This window comes from Carettochelys insculpta, chromosome 28, assembly GCF_033958435.1.
Source record: "Carettochelys insculpta isolate YL-2023 chromosome 28, ASM3395843v1, whole genome shotgun sequence".
NCBI classification, from domain to species: domain Eukaryota; kingdom Metazoa; phylum Chordata; order Testudines; family Carettochelyidae; genus Carettochelys; species Carettochelys insculpta.
The window spans coordinates 3,249,226-3,273,186 of NC_134164.1; the positions used below are offsets into that span (position 1 = coordinate 3,249,226).

Here is a 23,961-nt window from a genome sequence, read left to right on the forward strand (position 1 = left end):
AGTGAGCTTCTCTGCTTGATATTGCTAAAGGAAACTGCGGAGGTGTTTTCTGCTCCTCTAGACTCAGCTCGTTAGTCAATCTTTTCTGAAGGGTAAGAGAATAATTATCAACCGATCGCACTACCTGATGCCTGCCTCATGTGCCGTTTGCATGATCTATGGGAGACAATCAAAAAGGCTCTTCCATTTTCTCACATCTTGATCCGTTTCTTTATCCAACTGGAATGTTCAGGCTTTAAGAGGGGTTAAAACCAGCTGCGGCAGTACTCGAGGAAAATACTTGCTGTGTTTGTAGCCATTTCCATTCTGTGAACAATTGTTTATAAAAGCGATTATAGTAAAATTCTGTATAGCATTAATCTGTTGTCCCATCACTAATTGCATTACTGGCCTTTGACTCCATAGCTAAGGTGCTAAATGCACATCAGGTGCATCACCAGAAGTGGGTCTTTGCCCATAAAAGCTTACGCTCCAAAAAATCTGTTTAGTCTATAAGGTGCCACAGGACTTCTCATTGTTTCTAAGGTGCTGAATGTATCTATGATATATTCTTTGCTGCTTATAATGCCACTGTACAAGAAGGGCAGTGGGTTATACCGCAGGATTCCTGGAGTAGTCAGTGATCTTTTAATATAAAAAAATAAAACTATTTTGCATTTATAAAGTACCTTGGTTTGAGTGCCAGAAACCAAGAAAGTGAAACTAACCTGCCTAATTTTTTGTCTAAGATGAACCACCTGCAAAATCTAAATAAAATTAATGAGCAACATAATAAAAATAAAATTATAGGATTAATTCAGAGTTTAGTTACATTGGTATAAATCAGGAGTAGTTCCTCTGAAGATGGTGGAGTTAGCCTGGCAAATAAAATCAGAATCACACCCCAGGTTTTTGAAAATTCTTTGTTTTAATAATCTAATAAACTACTACTAACACAGAAAAGAAAATCTTTAAAAATATATGACTATTATTCTGATAGTGTCCATTAAATAATGCACAAGACATAAATATTATTCCTATTATGCTTAGAAGTTTGCGTAACATCACCAACAATCTTTTGCCTTTATCTTGAAAACAAAGCAGACCAAAAAGTTTTTTGTTAAGTATTAACCATGCAGATAATCAATAGTAAATACACTGCATTAAAAGACAGCTAAAGTGCCTTTAGTTCCCTCCCCGCCTAATAGTCCAATTTGTGCTGTAAATTCAAGTATGTGGAAAGTAGGCTATTAATTATTGAGAGAAAAATTTTGGAGCCAGGTCCTGTTCCCATTGAAATAAATGAGGCATTGGCTACTGATTTCAGCAGGAGCAGAAACAAGCCCTTGTTTTGGCTGTAATAAACCCTGTTGTATATATCCCTGCTAAACGCACAGAGAAGTGGTCAATTAACATATGTCCCCCCCCCGCCCAATCATTCTCCATTTCAGGACAAACAGCAGAAAGACACCCTAACGCAGGGGAGAGCAATAAGCAACCCATGGGCTGGACACAGTTCACCAGTTAGCCACTGGCAGATGTTTTATTTACCTGAGTGTCCACAGCACCCATTGGCCGTGATTCATGGTTCCTGGCCAAAGGGAGCTGCAGGAAGCGGTGACCCAGCCTGTGCCACTTCCCACAGCTCCCATTGGTTGGGACTTGAGAAGGTGGCCAACAGGAACTATGATAGGCTGTACCTGCAGATGCTTTCAGCCTGTTAGGGGTTAACCCTGGTGAACTGCATCTGTGGGCCACTAATGCCCCACTCCTGCCCTAACAACATGATCAACAGCTGTTATAAACTGCAAGCATGCTTTCCTTAAAAGTATACACTGGGGAGGGTGTCAGCAGTCGGTCGTATTTTATATCTTGCTGTAAGCAGTGGAGCAATCGACTGAGCACAGCTAACAGCCCTAGCCCATTACATAGCTATAAAATACACATCTGTACATTGTACAATTTCATTCTGAGGAAGTCCTGGCAAAGCATTCACCCCCAGATGAATTCTGAAACATCAGAACATGGCTACAGAACCCTGGTGATATAATGACCTTCACCCAGGTGCTTCTTGGCACACTGCTGGCATACCTTTGTATAACTTTGCATACGAGAATGGCGGACTAGCCTTCAGCTCCAAATCAGTTGAGTTATACTGATGGCTTCCTACTTGGTTCCATGTCCATTTCCTTGAACAATGGTGCACCATTTGTAAGTTGGCAGGGAGAATCCTTCACATTCATTTCTTCTTCCTCCCTTTACCATCATCACCACATGGGGGGAGGCTACATCACATATCACCTCAAGGACTGACAGCATGGATTCTATCATAACTATGTGGTGCAATTAAATTCCATCCTTTCACTTAGGGGGAAATTAATTCAAAGATGCCAATCAGATTTAGTAGTAAAGTTTAGTAAAGTAGTAAACTCATGGGTCAATGGTGCTGCTTCCATAATACTGCTCACAGGTCACTTTCATTAGAGGGGCACCACCATGTAAATTTTTAAAAGTAATTTCTTCATCTTCCAGCTTCTTAGAAGCATGAAAATAAACTCACCTGGTTCCACTTGCCTATTTGGCAAACATTTTTCAAACATTTTTTTCTTTCTCCTTTGCTTCATAAAAAGCACAAGCTATTTATAGCTGTCCTACATTTACTCCCTTGCTTGTCACTTGCCATTCAGTGACACTGTGAAACAAAAGGATGTATTTTTTAAACTTTAATTTGTGTACCCCCAACTGGCTGGGTGTGAGTCTGTGCTGCAGACTTCCAAAGATACTGAGAATTTTAAGTTAAAACTTATCAAAGCCTACCAAAGAAAAATTTAAAATTCAGATTTGATAAATCCCTACAATTTACAATGTTTGCACTTTTGACATTTATGGAAACTCTAAGCATTCCAGTGTCACTAAGATGTCATGCTCAGCAAAGTGGTACTCAGGAAGGGTCTGATTTTTCCCTATGGTTCAAGGACAACCCTATCTTTTACCACTGAATAAAACTTTTTGCTCTTTGAAAATTAGCCATAAATTTACATAAAAAATCCATAAAATTACATATATTAAAAAGATAAAAACCAGCAACCATGGTAATAAGCATAATCAACTATGAAAGATTTTTGTTCACTGATGGGAAATTAGGAACACTGCCTTACTAGATCATACAGGTTGTTCATTTAATCTGATATTCTGTCTCTCACAGTACCCAGTAGCAAACGACTGTGTGGAAGAAGCCTCTTAGTGGGCCACTATGAAATAATTGCCCATAAGGAAAGTTTCTTCCTGACTACAGACACTCAGAGGTTGGTTTATGCCCTGAAGCATGAAGATTTATTATATAACTTACATATTTTTATCCCACTTAACACAACTGTGCATATTTTAATTCTCCATCTAAATGTTTAATCCACTTTTGAACCCTGCCAAGATCTTGGCTGCAATATTTTTTGTGGCAGTGAGTTACATGGCTTAATTATACATGGTATAAAGTATATTTGTTTTACATTTGCTTCATAATCCCTAGAGGCCCTGTTGTATTATGAGACAGATAAATAGAAGTGCACAATTGACCTTCTCTTTGCCAGTTAATATTTTGTATACTTCTAATGGGTGAAAAAATGTGTGGTTACTTTATAAAGAGAACAAAAATCCAGGAGAAATTTATCAGTTTATAACCATTTTAAAGAAGGCCAGATTTGGGTTATACAGTACAGGACAGTGTTCCTTTGAAAACCTATTGAAATGTGTGCAAGAGGAGAGAAATCAACTTTCTAGCTCAAGATCCTGCTTGGCGCTAAAGTTTATTTTCTAAATATCCCTGGAGAGATATGTCTGGGTTGATGGTCCATAAAAATTGGGCATGGCTGAGCCTGACATACCCTGTTTGAGCATTTTGGTGTCTTCAAGACATAAGCAGATGCAGCAAAAGTGTCCCTGGTGGCTATGTCTGAAAAACTATAAGCTGGGGTCTAAATGCCACCTCACATCCATATTTATCCTTAATGGCTACATAAATTCAGCCCATGAGACAGAAAACATTAATTAGACAGGCCCTGCCTTTGGCAGTTATCACTGCCAGTGACAGCTGAACCAGCCAGTAGATAAAATATGCACCAAACATGACATCAGAATAAATAGACAAGGACCATGAGAAAACAACACAACAAACTCACTCATGATTCTTCTGGGAATGCAAACAGCACTTCACACCAGCTTTTGCAGTCTGTTAGGCTGTGTATCTTTCCTCTGTTTAGGGCCCGATCCTGCTTAAGTTGAGTTATGCAACGGGCTTCAAGGGGCGCAGAGTAGAGCCTTTATTTTATGTAGCGTAGTCTTTGGTTTGATTGCAAAGGATAAATAAAAAAAAACCTTTAGAGGTCAAATGCTAAAGTCCTTACTCAGAGCCAGATTGTGACACCAGTGAAAATCCCTAGTAGAAGGCTCATTTAAATCCAACTGAAGAAGATCGAAAGATTCCCATTGACTGCAATGGACTTTGGATCAGGCCTTAGATACATTGATTCCGGTAGAGTTATTCTGGACTTATGATAAAGCAACTAACTTCAAACTCTAGCCCTCTGTCCTCAGTAAGCTGAAACCTGCATTGACTTCACTGAAATTTTCTCCAGTTTACTTCAGGTTTTAGCCCTCAGAGAATAACATTCTCCATAATACTCTTTACTCACCCTCTCCCACCCCCTTGTAATCTAATGTTTTGGCTGTGGTGATGAGAGCACAAGATGATCTGGGTTTGGAGGAAAGGGTCTGAGGTCTCTCACTGACCCCATCCCCTGATGAATCCTCTAAAGGGTATCAGCTTTAGAATGTGTCACGTCTGCTTTGCTCCCTGGGCAGAGCAGAAGACCTATTAGCTTGAAGGAGAGAGGGGTAGGATAGATTCAAAGCTGTCGGGTGGGACGATGGATGGAGGAGGAAAGGATGTGGGCCCAGACTGGGAACTGTTTATATTAAGTGCCTGAGGTGGGAGGGAAGAAGTCAACACAAGACAACACAACCCCGCACCCACCAACTGGTCTGCATGTTTCCCCACTGATGCCAGCAGGGCTCTGGTGCACAACTGCAGGCAGACTAGCATTACAATGCACTGGCTGTGTTTCAGGCTCTGTTCTGCATGGAGGAGTCTTGCAGAGTCACAATCCTTGCATTGCCCTGATTCGTTCTTCTTCAATGTTCCATAGGGTCTTTTTCTTCCAGTCGCTGTTCCTTTCCAGCCAGAGGAGAGAGTTTGCAATAGAATAATGGGAGACTCTAACCCTGAAGACAAGGGAGGTTGTGAGAGCAAAGAAAGAAAAGGACTGAACTCAGCACTGCTCTGCTTCTACAAAGCCCTCCTTCTCATGGGCAGCATGTTCCACCTCTGAGTACGTTGTGTGGTTGGTGTGGTTTCGGAACTTCATGGTGGGCCAGTGGTGTGGCCTCCGCTGTGGACAAAGACATAGACGCATTAAAAGCTAAGGAAGAGGCTTTAATTTGAGGCATGCTGGGAAGCTTGCAACCTAGACCTGAAACAACATTAAACTCTGCAAGAGCCCATCCTTACTAATAAGGCAACTTCCTGCCTTAAAAGACCACTACATATGTCACAGAGAACCCTCCCTCCTTCTCCACCTTTAGGAGAAGATCCACTTTCATTAAGCAACTGGCTTCTGGAGATCTGTGGTCACTTAGCATAGGTTTCATTGTATTCATATTCCCTACTGCTGGAACACTACTGAAAAAGCAAGGCACCAGCGACATAGGGGGCAAGGGCACCAGAGCTACAGTGTTGCAACACTGCTCTAGTCCCTTAGCGTTGATGCTTCCTCACATGGATCTGCTCCTCAGAGTTGAGTCAGTCCTCAAGCCTTCTGAGGTCCTGCAGAGGACATCAACACAAGAGCAAAAGGTTGAAGGATTGGGACATGTCTCCCTCACTTCAGGTGGCTGCTCCTGTGTTGATGACAGCAAAGAAAGAGAAAGCTGGCCTGGGATGAGGTCTGTCCACTCACCGCAATGAAGAACAAAGCAGCATTCGAGGTTGGGTGGCTGCTGATGTAAATTACAGCAAGGATAATGGCTGCAATGAGCAAGACAGCCAGGACTATCCCCACTATGGTTCCAGTCTGAATTGGGGCTCTGGCAGTCTTCGTGGGAAGGTCATTTCTCACTCCTAAAAAAGGAATTGTGATGGAAAGGTGATTACATTTGTCAGGCCTGCTGAAGATGCTCAGTTACATGGGACAAACCTCTTGATTGCTCTGTGCGTAACAGTGGCTGAGTCAGGCAGCCTGGGGGGAAGGAAAGCCAGGGACAGTTCCCCCAGTGCTGCTGTCCTTATAAAGCTGAGTGTGCAGCTGGCTCACAAAGAGCAGAAGTGAGCTACTGCAGGCAGGTTTATACTGGGGGGCAAAGTCAAACTAAGTTACACAGCTCTAGCAATGTGAATAGTGATGTCAACAATACAGGTCATTCTTCATATCCAGTGCTTGAGTTTTTAACCCTAAAATAATTCAGATGACGCTAACTGTCTCCCATGGGTGTGGAGTCTGTGCATGTGCGATGGGAAGGGAGAACTTAGAAATCTACAATCCCTTTCAGCAGCTGCCTCAATTTATATTCCTCATGTACTACAGTGCTCAGTTGGATGGAAATCCATTAGCTTTATGCTGCATGGTTTCCTTAGCATATCTTACCCACCGTCCCTTTCATTTCTTAACCAGGACTATCCCATGGCGCAGAGGGGAGAAGGGAGCAGAGCCACAGAGGTGCTTCTACACAAGTAGGCAATGACATTTCCAGACTTTCAAGGAGCAATTTAGCTGAAATTGAGAAGATCTCAGATTTCAAAGGCTTTGTACTTACAGAAGGCCCAATCCTGCACATAGGATAGTCAGTGGGATTTTGTCTCTAACCTCTGAGCAGTTTTAGCATAGGCAGGGCGGGTTTGTGTTTGGCATATACACCTTCCACAAATGTGCCAGTGTGCTAGTGCCACAGCTCTGTCTGTGAACTATACATCACAGCAAGAAGCACTGGGACAGTCTCCAGACCACAGTAAGCACTGTGGTAACCTAGACATTGGGAGGGGGACCAATGGCATGAAGGAAACACATTAAAATCAGAGCTGGGCTACTTGACAATATTAAGATTTAACCATTCTCCTGAAATGCTAACAAAGCCCAAAGACAACTCACCTGTAGGAATGCATGGGAACCAAACAGTGAAATGGGTTATATGGAAAGTGAAAAACAAGCAGCCTAATTAGCTGCCATGGCTGAGGAATGGACAAATATAGACAGACAACTTCAGGATAATCAAGACTATTTCAATTCACAGCATTTTTACCAGTCCAGCAAGGTAGTATTAGTAACCCAGGTGAGGATAATAGGATTCTGATCTTTCTTGCATCCCTTTAAATCTGGGGCTTTCCTGCCCACTCCTTTGATTTATTATAATTGACCAGAGACCAAGGTATCTTTTATTGAACCAACTTCTGCTGGTTTTCTAGCTTGTCTTTCACCAGCAGCTGGTCCAATAAAAGACATCACCTCACCCAACTTGTCTCCCTAATATCCTGGAACCAACATGGCTACACTAGCACTTCATGTGACTAACCAGTGCATTTGATTTCACTTAACATTTCTCCCACAGAAAGCATCTGGCTGGGTAATGAGAAGGTGAAGGACTTACCATCTCCTTCTGCATACTGGTTCACCTTTGTGTCATCTGTTAGAGGGAAACAAAAGCAAGAAAGGAAAGGAAAGTTGATACCCCCTTTTGGGGATCTCTGTTCTCCACACTGTCACATCCCATATAATGTTCCAACCTCTTTGTGTTGTCTCATGACAGCTCAGAGCAGTTTTACTGCATTCAGATTGGTAAAAGCACCCAGAAACAAGATAAGACAATAGAGAAATTTCAGGGGTTTTGTTTACAGTCTTGCTCAGCGAATGTGGTACTTGAAGCACAATGTTCTTCAGGAACTGCTCCTCAAATAAGCACTCTCATCATGGAAGCATTATATGTTAATCTGTGTGATGTACAACAGATTTCAGATAGGAGTGGCAAAGTCTAGTTGATTCATGAGTGCTGTGCACACGCATCTTTCCCCAAAGTCTAGATCTGGAAAATTCAGACCTCAATGAGGTAATCCCTTGTAAGACTCTCTTAATATTCAATTTATGCCATTTGCTGAAACGTCACCAATGTTGCCTGCTGTCTGCTGGCTCAGAGAGGTAACCCAGAGTCCACTCCATGGGGGGACCAGAAATGCAAGTCCTCTTATTCCCTGCCTGGAAGGTAACACCATGCAGATTATAGGAGGCTCCCTATCTGACATGAGCACCTATAAGATAGCAAAAATCCTGACACAGATTTCTCTGCTGCTTGGCTTGGCTTGGCTTTTGCCTATTCCCTCCTTCCCCCTCCCTGCGCTGAAATGACAGGACGCCAGCTAGTCAGCTACATCGACAAACATCTCCGCTGAGCAGAGCCAGGCTGGGTGGGGAAGATGCAAAGGGATGGGCTTCGTTTTGCTTTGTTTCTCCAGATAAAGTTCGCTGCCTAACACAGCTGGCTGCTTGTTTGCATCCAAGATTACAAATTAATTTTGTGCTTGAACGTGTCACAAAAAGCCTCTTGTTCTTTTTCCAGGGCTCAACCAGGACTTGGAATGTCATCCCAGTAGTGGTGTTTTCCCCACTTTCCTTAATTGCTCTTTTCAAAGTTGATTCCATCAGCCACGCATCCCTTCCCCCCATTCTGGATTGCTGAAGGACAATTACTAATGTTCCTTCCTATTGATTCTAATTAGCGTTTCGCACGAGGGATTATTAAATTGTGAAACTGAAGTGATACTTGCAGCTAGGACTAGAGGACACAGCCCATGTGTTAATAGAATTAACAGGCAATAGAACAGGGGTGTCCCTAAGGACACCAGATCTTTATTTGGGGTTTCTTATATGGGAGAGAATTCCATTTTTGGACCAGAAGGAACAGCACATGACTAGGGCGACTACCAAATTCATGGCCATGAAGAATGCATTGCAGGCAGTGAAATCAGGTCTCCCCCAAAGAAACTGGTGTTTTGCATGTTTTACCCTATGCTATCAGAGTTCATGAGGGAAAACAGCATTTCTCAAATTGAGGGACCTCACCCAAAAGGGAGTTGTAGGGTGGTTGTAAGAACATTTTAGGGAGGTTACTGTATTGCCTCTAAAGAGAGGTCTGGCCTATATCACGTTCTAGATCCCTCTGAATCTCTCCCCTCTCCATTCTCATCTGCCCTATTCTTCCTCTCTTTGTTCCTAGGGCTACAGCACTGGGTAGGCAGGAATGTTAATCGCATTCTCTTGGGTCTGACTTCACCTCACTAGACTTTGGCAGGAACAATTTCTCCATGGATATTGGGGCAATTTGCCCAGAGAGCACTGTTACTACTTTCTCTTTAGCCCTGGGCTAGTTTCCCCTACCCAGCTCTTCACTCCATTCCCAGCTCCCAGTACCTTCCGTGGTGAGGCTGCCAATGAAAAAGGAGGAGGTAGTGACATCTTCATCAAATGATGTGAAGGGGCTTTGTGGGGATGGTGAGTAGTGTTCGCTCTCACTCTCTGCCCAATCCTCACAGGTTCTCTCATCTGACTGAAAAGACAAAGGAGGAATTTAAGGCTGCTATTCCCAGCCATCTTTAGCAAGAGGAGCTCTCTGTGCCCAAATGAACACAGCCAGTAAAGTGGACATAAAGCAGAGACTTTGTGGGTGTCAGGAAGGGTTCCCACTAATGTTTTCCATCTACAGGTGGAATAATTTTTGTTATGTGCACCAAGGCATATAGAGTGTGCACCTCCAGTGGAAACACAGGCTGCCCACTGTGGGTGCTCTGCTAATCAGCTGGGCAGCACCTGAATCTCTCCTGGATGGCTACCCAAGTGCTCAGCTTACAGGGAACCCTGGTGTTGGGGGTGGGGAACCAGTAAGACGTACTACTAGAGCTGATCTTTCTGAGGTAAACAGATTCACTCAGGCAGTGTAGGGATAATTACATTAGCTAGGATTGAAATTGCAAAGGATAAACATCTTCATGCTTCAGGGTGGATAATAATCCTGCTCCAGAGGGTCAGGAAGAAATCTCCCTGATGGGACTGCACCATCAGATGCTTTATGGAGGCTTTTAAACCTTTCTCTGAAGCATCCAGCATTGGCCAGTGCCAAAGACAGGACTCCAGATTAAAAAGAAATTGGTGTCGTCCAATATGGCAAGATAGGACACCAGGCTACATGGACTACTGATCATTACACTAAGGCAGGGTGGTGAGATACTGGACAAAATGGAGCAGTTTCTGATGCAGCAGGGAGGGATGATACCAGACTAGATGAACCAGGGGTCTGTTCCAGAATGGTGGTGTTTATGTTCTTATGGACCATGCAGACCTCAGAATGTCTTCATCTCTGGAGTGCTGGCCATGTGACACGTTTGGATCTCTTTTCCTTTGTGCTGTGGCATAGGCAATTCAACTCTCTCTCTGTCTCAGGAGCCAAAGGGCTACAAATAGGTCTGCAAATTAATTTTCTAGTGGGAATTCCAGAGGCAGCCACACCTCTCAGCAAAAGAGAGCCGGGTAGACTGAGCAGATCTGTCTGGCGGACACCGATCTCACCATACTGTCAGCCCAGGAAAATAGCCCTTCCCTTGATCTCACCTCCTGGCCACAGCCATGTGTGAGCCACTCTTCCCGGTATCGGTCAAACCCACTGGAGCATCTGTGGAGACAAGGATGTTACTGAGTGATGGATACTTTCTCTGCTAGGCACAGTTAGCAAAAGCAGCCGGGTTCAAGCTGTAATGATCATATGAGCACGTCATATGGGTGGCATCATGTCTCACACACATGGCTGTAATCAGTGTGAGAAGCCCAGATGCTGCCATGACAGGCATCATGTATAGGTAATTTGACAAATGCACATCAAAAATGAGCCTACTGCAGAGGACTGGAAAGATCTCATAGAACAGGGTCCCCTGGGACACTGGGATTCCAACACAGCTGTGCTGGAAGGACCCAAACTTTCTTCTTTGTGGAAGAAAGAGAGGCAGAGAAGCAGGATTACAAGTAATGAGTTTGAATTTCCATTCTCTGGACTATGCCAGGGGGAGGCCATGAACTCCACAGTGAGTTTTTTCCAGCAACATCTGCACAGGAAAAGCAACATATAATAATAAGATTATGATGCTGCACCAAGAAAACATCAGCTAGTGAAATTGCAGCAAAAGAGCGACCTGAGCTGAATTCTAACTTTAGGAAGGTTTCTGGGTATCACTGAAGGATTAATCGAGGCCTGGGCTAAGCCAATAGAAGGGATCCACCTAGCTACAATTGAGCTGAGCAGGAGAGCTCTGGGAATTCAGGTCCCACAAGGTTCCTAAGATCCACTGTGCTGCAAGGTTGTCCTGTGGAAATTAGGAGTTCGACAGGATGACAGATGCAATCTGTTCCAGCCAAGGGACAGCTAAAGAGGAAGATGGTCTTATTGCTCAGTCACTAGACTAGGATGCCGGTGACATGGTTCAATTCCCCAGTGTGCTGCCAGCTTCCTGTGTGATGGTGGAGCAGTTGCAGCTGGGCAGGGGGGACGTGTGTGTTCAAAGGCACTGAGCTCCTTTTGGAAGTCAATGAGATGGTGGCTGACCAGCTTAGGACCTCTCAACAATCCCGTTATCACTCTCTCTGTGCTGCAGCTTGTTTATCAAGCGGAGGAGATACTTCCTATGTCCCAGGCTTTGGGTATCTTGCCTATTTAGAGTATAAGCTCCTAGCAGGCTGATGTACATGTGTGGCCCAGGGGACAAATTAATCTCAACCAGGGCTTCTAGGTGCTCCTGTAATACTAATCATAATTGCACAACTGAGTTTCAGTGACCTGGGCGGGTTGGAAGAGCAGGGTTGCCTGCAACAATAATTAGAGGTGACCTACAAAAAAGGTGGGTTTTCAGGACCCAGACCTGCTCTGCCTGAGCTGGGTTCTGTTTTTACAGCTAGTGGCATTCCTCTCTCCCACTGGTGACAACAGAAGATTTTCTCCTCTGAAGCTACCAACTGAATGATGGTCATTTCAGAAGGAAACCCCTATAGCCTTGGATTATGCTGCAGCCTCATTGATGCCTGCGTCATATGCTAACTTGAGAGAGAGGGTCAGGGCCACTCACTGCCCCAGCTGAGTGGCATTGGTTCGCATGCATCTGGAAACAGAGTTGTTTCACAAAGGGGAGAAAACTTGAGAGTGTTAGCCTGGAGGACTGTGATATAAAGCAGAGGCAAAGAGGAGGAACTGCAGAGCACTATCGCTGTCAGCCCCTCTCCACCAGGGAGGTAGGATAGAGCCTGCTCCTATCTAGGGCACTGCTGAGAGTGAAGAAGAAGAGAGCGTCGGAGGACATGCTGTCCCTGAGCATCTGGGCATCTCCATGGTGTGAAGATCCTTGCACAGAAGCAGCAGATCTGTGTTACTGGGTCCCCTCCCCTGTCACAGCTCAAAATACATCCTATGTCACTGAAACCTCATTAAACTATTGCACACTCCTTATCACCATGCTGCTGAAAGAGACGGCCTATTTAAATCATGGGATGGTGCACAGAGCCCCAAGACACCTCCCTTTCCCATCCCAGGTGCTGGAGGAGCCATGCTGACCACTCTGACAACTGTAATCTGCTATTTACCCTCAGGATGGGCACAGCGGTGGACAGTGAGGTCAACATGCCTCACTCCTGAGCCAAGCATATCCTTGGCCCACAATAGTAGGAAGCAGAAGACAGTTCAGCATCCGTGACCCATTCGCCCTTCACAGCATGTGCCTCCATCTGACACCTAATGTCAGCACTGGGCAGTTCCCCTCCTATCCCGATTGGCATCACTCTGCTGCTTGGAATCAGACAAAATTAGATGTAAAAGAGACTCTGAGAGGTCATCTAGTCCAGTCCACTTCCTGTGCAGAAGTGGGATCAAATATAGCCCAACCCCGAGAGGAGTTTGTCTGGCCTGTTCTTAAAAACAGGGAAAGGCCAAGAAGATGGCAGTTGCTGTCCACAGAAGGCTGCCTGGTTTGCAGAGCAGCAGGATAGGCAGACAGAACTGTCTCGTGTGGTGGAGCTGGGAGCACTGCATTCTATCTTTCTCATGCCTGCTGAAGCTGCCGGCAAGGGGCCCTGTCAATTCCACTTACAGCAGCGGGGTGTTTTTTGTGATGGGCAGTCCCCACCCCTTCCTTCTTTCCCCAAGCTGAACTCTTTTCTCACACGTTGCTCTGGTCTAATCTTTACTGGAGATTGGCCAGAGCCACAAAATCTAGAAGGATGGTGTTTCCAGTACAGATGCAGCCCAAGATTAACAGAGATTCTGATCCTCTAGAGTGCCATCCTGCACAAAAGATGCCAGAGAACCTCACCCAGTGATTCCTGCATCAAGCTCATAATTTCTGGCTGAGTAGAGCAGACCTTTTAGAAACACCTCCAGTCTTGATTTAAAGACTTTCAGAGATGGGAAGTCAACTAGAGTCCTTGTAAGTCATCCCACTGGTTAATTACATTCACTGTCAAAAATACGCATCTTATTTCTAGTCTGAACGTGCCTACCTTTTGTTTCTGACCACTGGATTTCCTTCTGACTTTGTTTGCAAGATTAAAGAGCCCTCTACAACCAGAAATGTCAAGTACTTGCAGACTGTGATAGTGTAACTTCCAGGTTTGGACCACAGTAGTACCTTCCTAACAAAAGCCATGCACAAACTTTAAAATGCTAACGCTTTTACAGGTCTCAGTTTAAATTAGGCCAAAGGTTTCAACTTGCTTGGCCAGCTGGGCAAGCAATAGGACAATTAGGACCCAGAGAGGAAACCCATGTGAGTTACCTCTGCAGGACATGACACCAGCTGCAGTTGAAAGTCAGCTCTGAGGTCATGCACGTGTCACAGCTCCGGTACTGGAGACAGGCTGAAAGAAAAAGAAGAAATGTGCCAGCAAAACATGAGAATCAGGACGATCGATTACCAGGGGACGTGGGAGGGCGTTTGGCCAAAGGAGACCATGCATGGGCAGAGGAGCCTATCTTCTGACTTCAGGCTACCTTAACATTAGCAGGGAAGTCAGCATCTTCCTAGCAGGAATGGGATGATAACATTTCAGCAAGGGACTCCTGCTCAACAGCCTGTGATAAACCCCACACCACCCTATGCTGTTTCCTATTTAGGCATAGTGCTAAGGACAGGGGGAATGCAAACCAGTTAAACTTCAGCTTTGGAGAATCTTTATACTTTGCTCTTAAAAATATATCTGGAGCAATGTTCCTTCTATTCCTTTCCATACATGTACGGAATAGATTTTTAGGTGCGGATGTGTACCATTAATAGAACACATGCTGCCCACGGTAGCACTATGCTAATCAGCTGGTTAGCACCCGAATCTCCCTGGGCAGGTGCCCAAGCACTCAGCTTAAAGGGAGCGTTGATCTGGAACAGACACACTAGCCCAGTTTTGGGCCTGCAGCAAGACTTTGCTGCAGGGTGGATGGGGAGGAAGTTGTTCCCTTGTTATCCTCTCTACCAGAAGCTGGTGAAGCACTTCCAGCCTTCTCTGTGGCTGCAGAATTTTAACAAGGCCTCTAGTGGGAGGCCCAGCCACCAACATAGTGTGACAGAGTCCAGAACTTCACCTTGGGTTAGTATTGTACAGCACCAAGCATGCATTTGGCTCCGCTTTCATCCACTTCTGAGCCCCACATACCTGTACCAGTCCATCTCCGTCCTGACTGCCAGCCCCACTCTCACATCTCTCCCAAAGCCCTTTTATCCTGCTGTACAGCGCCCCTACTATTCCAGCCCTGGGATCCCTAAAGTCTTCTGACACCCCTCAATTCTGACTTCCAATCCCACTCCTGGACTCAGCTATTCCAGATCTGGTCTTCTTCTTAACAGGGACTGCCAGTTACACTGGAGCATGAACTCACCCAGCAGTGGTCCTCTAAGGGAACATGTACAGCCCTGACATGCTCATTCCACTTGTGACCTAAATAGGATTGAAACTCACATCTTCAGGAGGGAATCTAATACGTTCCCATCAGCTCTAAACTCCCCCCCAGCTGCCAGGGGAAAACAAAGCAGCAACTCAGGAATTTGTTTTTGGTTAAATCACAGAGTCCTTATTTATGATCAGCTGTGCAATCGCCCTGCCTGCTGTTAAGATGGTTATAAAATACCCACGGGATGCTGTTCAAATGCATAACCTTGGCATGCTCAGGACAGGTTTATTCTCTGTCTGGTATTTATGTGCTGCTTGACAACTTTCCTTGTACGTAAGTGTCCTTGTACCTCGCTGGCTCCGTGTATCTATTTAACAGGCTCCTTTGTGAATAGCATAGGGGAAAGAGCAGGTTATTTGTTAGAGTTGCTCTCCCTACCTTGCTTTGAAAAGGTCTAGAGAACTAGGTTGCAATGCTGAGAATCATTATCTGCAAGGATGAAGGAATTGTATGACATGGAAGAGGAGAAGCTGCGCACACTAGCGGCTAACTTTACAAATACAGATTTGCATCATGGGCACACTGAATCCACATTTATACTACGGATGTCTGCCTGCATAGCTGGATTGGTCAAGGGAGTGATGAAGTGAAATCCCTAACCAACCCAGCAGGGCTGGCAAAAGCCTACAAAATAGATGTCATTATACTGGCAAAACTGAGCTTGTACCTGTCGAGTTTGCTGAGGAGGAAGCTAGAATAAACTCTGCTAGAAAAAGCTGCAGCCATGATGGGAGAACAGTAAGACTATACCAGCAAAGTTGTGTAGATGTGGCCCCGAGGCTGCTGGGTCTCAGTTGTTGTGAATATCTGTCTATGTCATGCTGCCAACACAAACAGGTGCAGCTGGCCTGGCTGGAAGAAGAAGAGCAGTGGTGCTGCAAATTGAGATGGACAGGCATCAACAGTGCTGATGGGTGGGGTCCCCAACAATGTTCTCTATAATCCGAGCACTTGGGAGACAGCCCAGGAGAGATTCAGATGCCTCCCATCTCATTGGCAGAGCACCCTCCAGTGGGCAGCGTGTGTTTCTATTGATGGTGCACATCAACACGTGCCTGGATGCACATCACAAAAGTTATTCTTCCCATGGCTGAAAAACTGTAAGAGGGAATGCTGGTTTCCAGTAAGCGGAGTGGTAGGGGGTGACTGGGAGTGCTGCCACTTGGGCAGAATGGCAGTGGAGGGGCTTGAGAGGATGCAAAGGGCAGGAAAGAGAAGCACTGGCAGAGCTAAGTGGGAGGAATGGAACTGGTGTAATGAGAGGGGACTGCAGCTTGGGCTCCTGGTACCTGAGTGTGGGGGAGAGCAGAATTGTGTCTGCTCTCACACAACTCAGGGCTGCAAAATTAGTTAGAGGGTTTGTTAGTGTCCCTAAATTTATCCCTCAACCATTCCCACACCTTGGCAGCCTTGCTGCCATCCACTCCCTTGCTCTGTGGCAAGGCAGCCACCACAGTGACAAGCATTGGGGAATTGCCTAGGTGATGTGACCAAGTCCCTGCTGGTATAACAAACTGCAGGCCCATAAACAGAGAGGACAGCAGGCATCAAACCAGCCCCAAAATACAGGCCAGTAACCAAACAGGTTGGCCAGTAGACAGGCAGCAGACAGCATATGACTCACTGGGCAGTGGGATGAACTCCACGGCCGATGCACTGGTGACCCTGCTGGTGTCCAGCTCCACGCGGTGGTACTCATAGATGGTCCTCCGGCGAGACTCTGCAACAGCAAGGGGCTGCATCAGACAGAGACAGAAGCCCATTGCACCCTGTGTGTTCCCTGCTCCCAACCCACATGGGCTTAGCGGCTGACTTGTTGGGTGTGGAAGAGACTCAGAGACCCTGGACTCATCATGGAAAATGAGTCAGGATGGGGAAGAGCTGCTGACTCCCTTGTGGGGACTGGCTTTGTATGCAGATTGGTAGCTGAAAGACTAAAGTTAGCAGTTGAGCCCCAGGGCCACGGGATGTCTTCCTCCTCGCTTCACACTGGGAGGAGTGTGGAGCTGTCTGGACTGGCTCCCTCCCCAGACCTCTCCATATTCCCAAACCAACATGAGCCAGTTCTGCATTGTTCTCAGCAAACCTGGGCTGTAGTAACTCATGCCCCCCTCATATATCCCCTCTGCAGGACGCATCCGCTTCAGGCTCCCCAGCCTCCCATTGCTTATCCTCACACACTTCCCATGCCGCTTGTCCCCTGCTCCCTTCACTCTGCTTTTTCCCCTCCCCTTGGCTCAGTCTAGCAGCTAGAGCAGCTCTGTCCAGAAACCAGGATGCCTGGATTCTCTCCCTGACTTTGCCACTGACTAATTGCATGACCTCAGCCAGGTCTCTTTCTCTCTCTGGGCTCGTGGATCAGGGCTAATGCTGACTCTGCATACACGCGTGTGCATGGACATATGCACGTGTCAGCCTGGCTCATGTCCACTGTATGTACAAGGCTTGGAGACTCTTGGATGAGCAAGGCACACTGCTGCTCTCTTCCCTCCTCCTTCCAGCTCCACATTGCCCCTGTAGTCCCTGCTAAGTCCTCAATAGCCTGGGGGCCTCACAGGGAGGTGGGAGGCAGGTAGGGACATGGTAGCATTGTGCAGTCCACTGACCAGTGGAGGGGGGCATGAGGCAGAATCCAGGCCAACTGAGGTTTTCATACAAACCAATCTAAATGGGTAATAAACGAGGGCCAGGTGGCTGGTTCCATAAATAAGTGACAGCAACCGCGGTGGGTGCAGCACAGGAGATTGTGGTCAAGTTTCTTATTACAAGAAACAAAGATGAAAGAGAGGCTGAAACAGCCCTTTCTATAGACACACATGCAATGCATGACAGGTGCATGCAACACACACAGCACATGTGATGCAACATGCATACAGAAACACGCTGTGTGACAACATGCATGCAACACAGACAACACATTACAACATCCATGCAGCCCTGCAGAGTCAGCTAGTGGAAAGCCAGTCAATTCTCTTTCTTGATCGTAGGAAACAGAAAAGTTTTCCTCTTCCAGTAGCGAGGCCCTTGGAGTGCCAGCATCTGAAAGTCATGAGCTGTGGGCCTCTGATGCATGAACGATCAGCTCCACTCCACATTATCCATCCTCCCTCACTGCTTGGCTTCCGGCAAAGGAAGCCCCACTGACAGAGACTCACCTGGAACATCCGGGGAAGAGTTGAGGAGCATGAAGGCATCTGACAGGCCAGCTTTGACGGGATGCTGTGTGGCACTGATCTCCAGAACTGACATGGGGATCTGGAACAGGAACAGAGACGGGACCATGAAACCTTGTGGCTCCCATGTCCTCAGAAGATGTGTTGGAAAGGACAGTCATAGAGTGAAGCATGATGAAACAATGACTGAGCTGATGCTCCACTGAGTCTTCATCCCATCTATTTTCTTTGCACCCCAGCAGCAATTTTGAGGCTGTTGTTTTAGAGTAGCCTCGGTCATGCCTCACCTGTGTTTGCATGTGTCTCTCTCGAGGAGTCATAGGCCCAACAGCCAGGCTTTCCCTTTGGGAGTAACAACCACCGCTGGCCCAGGCACTGCATGTGACATTAGTGTAGAGCACATGTGACAAGCCATCCTCTGGGATAACAGCAAGGACCAAACTGGCAAAATTCCTATGAAGGCGCAAGTCTCTAGCATCCGCTAAAGAACCAGACTCTGTGGTGAGGTCGTGCCAGACTTGTATCTTTTGTGGGTTGAGGGTGGGGTGTCACGCAGCACATGGGCAGGCCTGCTTTCTCACAGAAATCGGTCCTAACCTGGCCCTGCTGTGGAGATGGAAGGCAGCCATTCTCCTTGCTGCAACTCCCCCAGCCCAGCCTGTCCTTGGTTCCATCCCCTGCCTCCCTCTCCATATCCATCCCCCCACCACACCTCCCAATCTATTCCTGAGCCCCCAACACCTCAACCCTGCCCCATTCATCTCCCAGCCTGACCCCCCATGTCCCTTCCCATGTGTGCCATCTCACCTCTGCGTGGAGATGCACCTGAGTACTGGAGAGATCTTCCCTGCGCTTGCTGACCTGAGGATGCTGGGTTCTCCACATGAGGCCAGCTCTGGCAACTGACCCTCTCATAGCCCCACTGGAAAGAGAGCGTCAGGGACTCCATGGTCACTAGCCCAATCTGCTTTGTCTTTCCTGGGGGGTTATGTTCTGTCTCCAAAATGCCCACCCCATCTGTTATGAGTGTTACAGCACCTGCAATAACCACACCCCAAGCAGCTGGGCCTACTCACCTGCTTGTACCCAAAGACGATTCTCCCATCACTGTGCAGAGCAGCCTGGAAAGTGAAACTGCCAATGTCCTCCTTCCTCTGAAGGCAGACTTTGTCCCACTGCACCACAAATACTGTCCCTGGGAAAAGAGGAGACATCAGAGTGGAGCATGGAGCAGCTTGGGAGACAGTAGGGGGTCAGTTTAATTCCCTATATACAACTGTCCCACAGGCACTTGCAGAGCTGGTGTACTAGCTGTGCTCACCTGGCTGCAGTCACATACACCCCACACAGCAGCTGCAACAGTCGTCCCGCACGCTCTCCACTTGTGCAAAAGAAAAACCATCAGCCCATAGTTATAACCAAACCACACACAAGCTGAATCTAGAGGTATTAACTGGCCACTTCAGTTGAATGGTCCCTTGAAATGCATGTTAACTACTTATGCTAAACAATCTGCTCCACCTGGTAGTAAGGACAGGCCTATACTTGCCCTTTAGAGCAGCAAAAGAAAATCTCTTTTTTGTGCAAAAACCCTGGGAGCATCTTCACTTGCCAATGACTTTTTGTGGTGAAATCCAGAAGTTTCATTGTGAAAAGAGAACTATCCCCACAAGAGGTGCACAGCTTTTACTGGTGATGTTTGTGAAGATGTACCGGAGAAGACACCATCTTCCCAGTTTAGAGCTTCTAGCCTCTGCAGGATATGCCCCAGCGCCTTGGTGACCCCTCTGGCCAGCATCTCTGCTGCTCTGCTGCCAGATAAACAGACATCCACCCCTCCTCCTGTAAAGCCCCAGCAACTTTGAAACTCAAGGGCTCATTGATCATCTGGCCTGGTGACAATTCCTGCTCCCCAGAGCAAATGAGCCCCTGCTTGCAGCAATGTTGAGCTACTAGGCTGATCAGTATTTGGAGTGCGGGGTCGGGGTCAGGCAGGAACTTAGGATGCCCTTTGACCACCCCTTCCCAAAAGACTGATGTCAAAATAGAAAGAGCTGCACTGTGGGATAGCTGCCCTCAGGGCACTGCTCTCTTCAGCAATGGAAGTGGTGCAAATGTCAGCACTCTCTGATGTCAAGGGAAGTAAATGAAGACACAGACCAGCAGTACTTTTCTTTCACCAGCTCCCTATCACTGATGAAACTGACAGTGCAAAAATCCTGCACATGTAGGCAGGCTCAGCATAGTTCTCAGCTCTGAAGAAGAGCTCTGCTTGGCTTGGCAATTTGCTTCCACTCTGACCAACCAAAGTTGAGCCAATAAAAGGTATTACCCTGTCCCTCATCCTCCTCGTCCCACAACTACACACACCATCTCCAGCCGCAGACCTCACTTCTTCCCCCTGCCAGCAATGCACCACACGCATGCAGACTCAATGTTGTGCAACCAATCTGGCCATAGCCAAGAGTTCCTGGAACTTGTGTGAGTCATTTGTGATGGGATGGCTTGATTTTATTGCCTCCCTTTATCTCAGTGGTATGGAGGAAGAGAGGGCCCCTTCTTTTACCACATGAGAAACTTTGGGTTCTCCTCTCTTAAACTTTGCAGCCCTTGTTTTTCAGCAGACTCCAGGACTGAGCTCTGAATAAACATCCTGATTTGATTTTTGGTGCTCACCAGAGCTTGTGTAGATTCACCCAGTGCTATCAGATATACCAGCTCTGCCTCTAATTCTCAGAGCACACACATGCAGAGATGCACTTTCCAGACCACATGTGAGACATCACACACAGAAAGATACACACTGCACACTCATCACACACAGAGGGACATCGCATGGACAGACATCACTCAGAGGGACACACCTCAGATGCAGAGATGCACATGGACACACAAAGGCGGACGCACAGAGACATGTCACATGCAGAGGGACACATCTCTCTCTCTTACTCTTTCTCTCACACACCCTATACACAGCTTCAAGGAAGGGGCATAAATTCAGCACTTTGATGAATTCCCATGTCAGGCCTGCTTCTGAGCCTCCCCAAGCAGCACTTTTTGGGTACCCAGGACAGAACCAAGTTGAGATGCCAGAGGCCAAAGCAGTCCCAGGCCCCCTAAGGTGTGTTATCAGCACCTGGGTCCCTGGACAATCCTGGCTGCTGCAGTGCCTCAGCTGGTTCCTCACCCCTGCTTTGCTGGGACAAATGCTGCTCAATGATATTGGAATTCCAGGGTCAGGTACCCAGAAGCAGCTAATGCCCCCAGGGGCTCTGTGCATCGTGTGTGGCAGCGGAGCTGTGCACAGGGCCGGTGGAGGCTCACCATTGTCGAAGTACAGGACAGTGGAATTGCGGGAGTAGCTGGGGTTAAAGTTGGCCATCAGGGGAGCGATGTACTGGGTGGCCGTGAGCATGCGGTGAGTGACATCCCCTGTGAAGATGAAACCTGGAGCAAGAGGAAGGGAAACCAATGTGTGTGCGCATTCCCTCGCCCCTGCCTCCTGCCACAGGACACGAGATTCCAGCTTCTCTACCCACCCTCACTCTACTGCCCCACGACATCTGCTACCAACTTTGCCCCCCATCCTCTCACCCCAGACATCCCCCACCACCGTCCTGGACTGGAATTGGGCCTGAAGTGCCCTGCAGCTGGGCAGTTTGGATCCCAGTTTCTGGGTCACACCTCATTATATCATTTCAGCACTAATTAGAGAAGATGGACTTGACATCATAATCCCCAGGATGTGAGAACGAACTCCATTTTACAGTGGGGTAAACTGAGGCACAGAGCACTGAAATGACTTGTCCAGGGCCAAGTCATGCATCAGTGGCAAAGTTGGGACTATGATGTGGGAGCGGAGGCAGGTTAGAAACACTCAAATCAGCCCACTAGGCCACACTGCCTTTTCAGCAGATGTTGCCTGTCTGCACCTGAGTTAAACTGAGTAAACGCGGCCTCACAAACTCTCACTCACCTCCTGTTGCTATGGTGATCTGCCTCAGGGGGTGGCCGTAGAAGGGGAAGTCAAAGGAGAGGATGACTCTCTGTGGAAGACAGACCAGGACGACAGCATCAGCGTGAGAGCCACACTGGGAAGAGCCACCTTACCTACGTTCAAGGCTGACCCTTGGCATCTAGGAGGGGCAAGTGGTGTTGCTCCCAGGGGAGGTGGGTTAAAACAGGGGGACACAGGGGCTGGTGGCATTAGAAGGCAGCATACTTGCCATCCAAGAGATGCTGTGCCCTGCCACAGAGATTGGTACCCATCTGGCTTAGATTTTGGACACAGCCCTGCTGGGAGGAGAAATGCCAGAAATAGGTTCATCTGCCCCTTTGGAATGGGCTCTGGGGCAGGCATGCTGGAGTCCAGCTGGAGCATTTCCCTGACGGGGAAAGCTGAATGTTTAGCAGGTATTTGCAAAAGCTTGTCTCCAGTCTGAGTCTCTCCCTGAGAACATAGGAGCTGTGGCGAGATCATCACACCTCCAGCCGAAGTGCTAGTGCTCCAGGTCAGGTAATCCCTGAGAAGAGAAGCTGCAGGGGAAAGATTCCTGACTCACTGGTGTGGGACCCTGGCAGATGCCCAATGCTGGGCTGGCAACAATTAAGCACTGCGCAGGAGGGGCTCACCGAGGCCTGCCTGTGTGTGTTGGACAGGATCCCATGGATTTTCACTTGGCTTCTGTTGGCTTCTGCTATTTCGACCCAGAGCTCCCTGGTGCGGGCCTCCCCTGGCCCATAGAACCGCGACATGTAGTACTTATGGTTGTCTTCCTGCAGCCACATAGCAGAGGGGTGGAGTCAGCAGGGGAGGATGATGGACTGTGGAGACAAGCCCCGAGCCGCAAAGTCTGCACCCATATCTTGAACTAACAGGAGCTCCAGTGGGATGCTGGGGGAACCCAGGCTAAGGCAATCATTGGGTATATAAACAGGGGAATAAATTCATCAAACGCTAGAACTGGAAGGGATCTCAAGAGGTCATTGAGTCCAGTCCCCTGCCCTTACGGCAGGACCAAGCGCTATCTAGATCATCCTGACAGATGTTTATCTAACCTGATCTTAAATATCTCCCCAGCCTGAAATGCAGACTTATGCCAGTGTAAAGTGGGGTCCCAGCCAGACTGACCATTCCTTTAAGAAGCAGCATGATCAAGAAGGGAGGGGGTAGGAATGGCTTCCCTCTCCCTTTGCATGGGGTGGAGTGACTCCCTGCATCTCCTCTGCCAGCATCAGTGGGCTCTGGACTTTCACACCACCCCAGCACCCTGGGACCATTATGTTCCAAACCGGGCTATGGAGGCGGTCAGAGGAATCCAGAGGTGACCCTGCTCCAACAGGGATTATTTTACCAAAGGGATATTTGACTGCATAAGCAGGAGGAGGGAGAAGGGGCTGAACGAGTCCTTATCACCCCCGCTCTGCAGCCCCCATCCTTTCCAATGTGTTCCCAATAAAAATGGGAAAAATAGATGTAAACAGGCAGCATGAGGATGGGAGCTGGCTGCCTCTGCGCTGAGTTCTCAGCCATCCTCATGACCTCATCTCTGAATCATGATTATGTCCCAATCCATCACCTTGCTTTGGTTACAGCAGGAATTAAAGAAGAGAACTTTTGGACACACAAATAAGTCAGGGTGGGAGGGGGAGGAAAAGGATGCAGGGGGAAGGGATGTTAAACGAAAGCATAAAGTGAGGTCCTTTAAGGAGACGAGTAGCAACTCGTACCTTTCTGCCTTAC

At 47.4% G+C, this 23,961-nt stretch overlaps 1 protein-coding gene across 2 annotated transcripts in view; it reads right to left on the reverse strand.

The window, feature by feature from the left end:
• Window positions 1-979: 979 nt before the first annotated feature.
• The window catches only part of PLXDC1 (plexin domain containing 1), a 40,690-nt gene continuing 17,708 nt past the window's right edge, over window positions 980-23,961 (reverse strand). The window contains exons 4-15 of one of the 2 annotated variants that reach the window (XM_074979199.1): window positions 22,851-22,994; window positions 22,195-22,264; window positions 21,543-21,665; window positions 19,295-19,413; window positions 18,201-18,300; window positions 16,670-16,765; window positions 13,880-13,961; window positions 10,680-10,740; window positions 9,486-9,621; window positions 7,672-7,707; window positions 5,991-6,151; window positions 980-5,423 (exon numbers count right to left, since the gene is read on the reverse strand). In XM_074979199.1, the coding sequence (XP_074835300.1) occupies window positions 5,304-5,423; window positions 5,991-6,151; window positions 7,672-7,707; window positions 9,486-9,621; window positions 10,680-10,740; window positions 13,880-13,961; window positions 16,670-16,765; window positions 18,201-18,300; window positions 19,295-19,413; window positions 21,543-21,665; window positions 22,195-22,264; window positions 22,851-22,994 (1,248 nt within the window). In that variant the 3' untranslated portion in view covers window positions 980-5,303. Of the gene's footprint in view, window positions 5,424-5,990; window positions 6,152-7,671; window positions 7,708-9,485; window positions 9,622-10,679; window positions 10,741-13,879; window positions 13,962-16,669; window positions 16,766-18,200; window positions 18,301-19,294; window positions 19,414-21,542; window positions 21,666-22,194; window positions 22,265-22,850; window positions 23,043-23,961 lie in introns of both variants that reach the window. The other variant, XM_074979200.1, reaches the window with a different exon arrangement.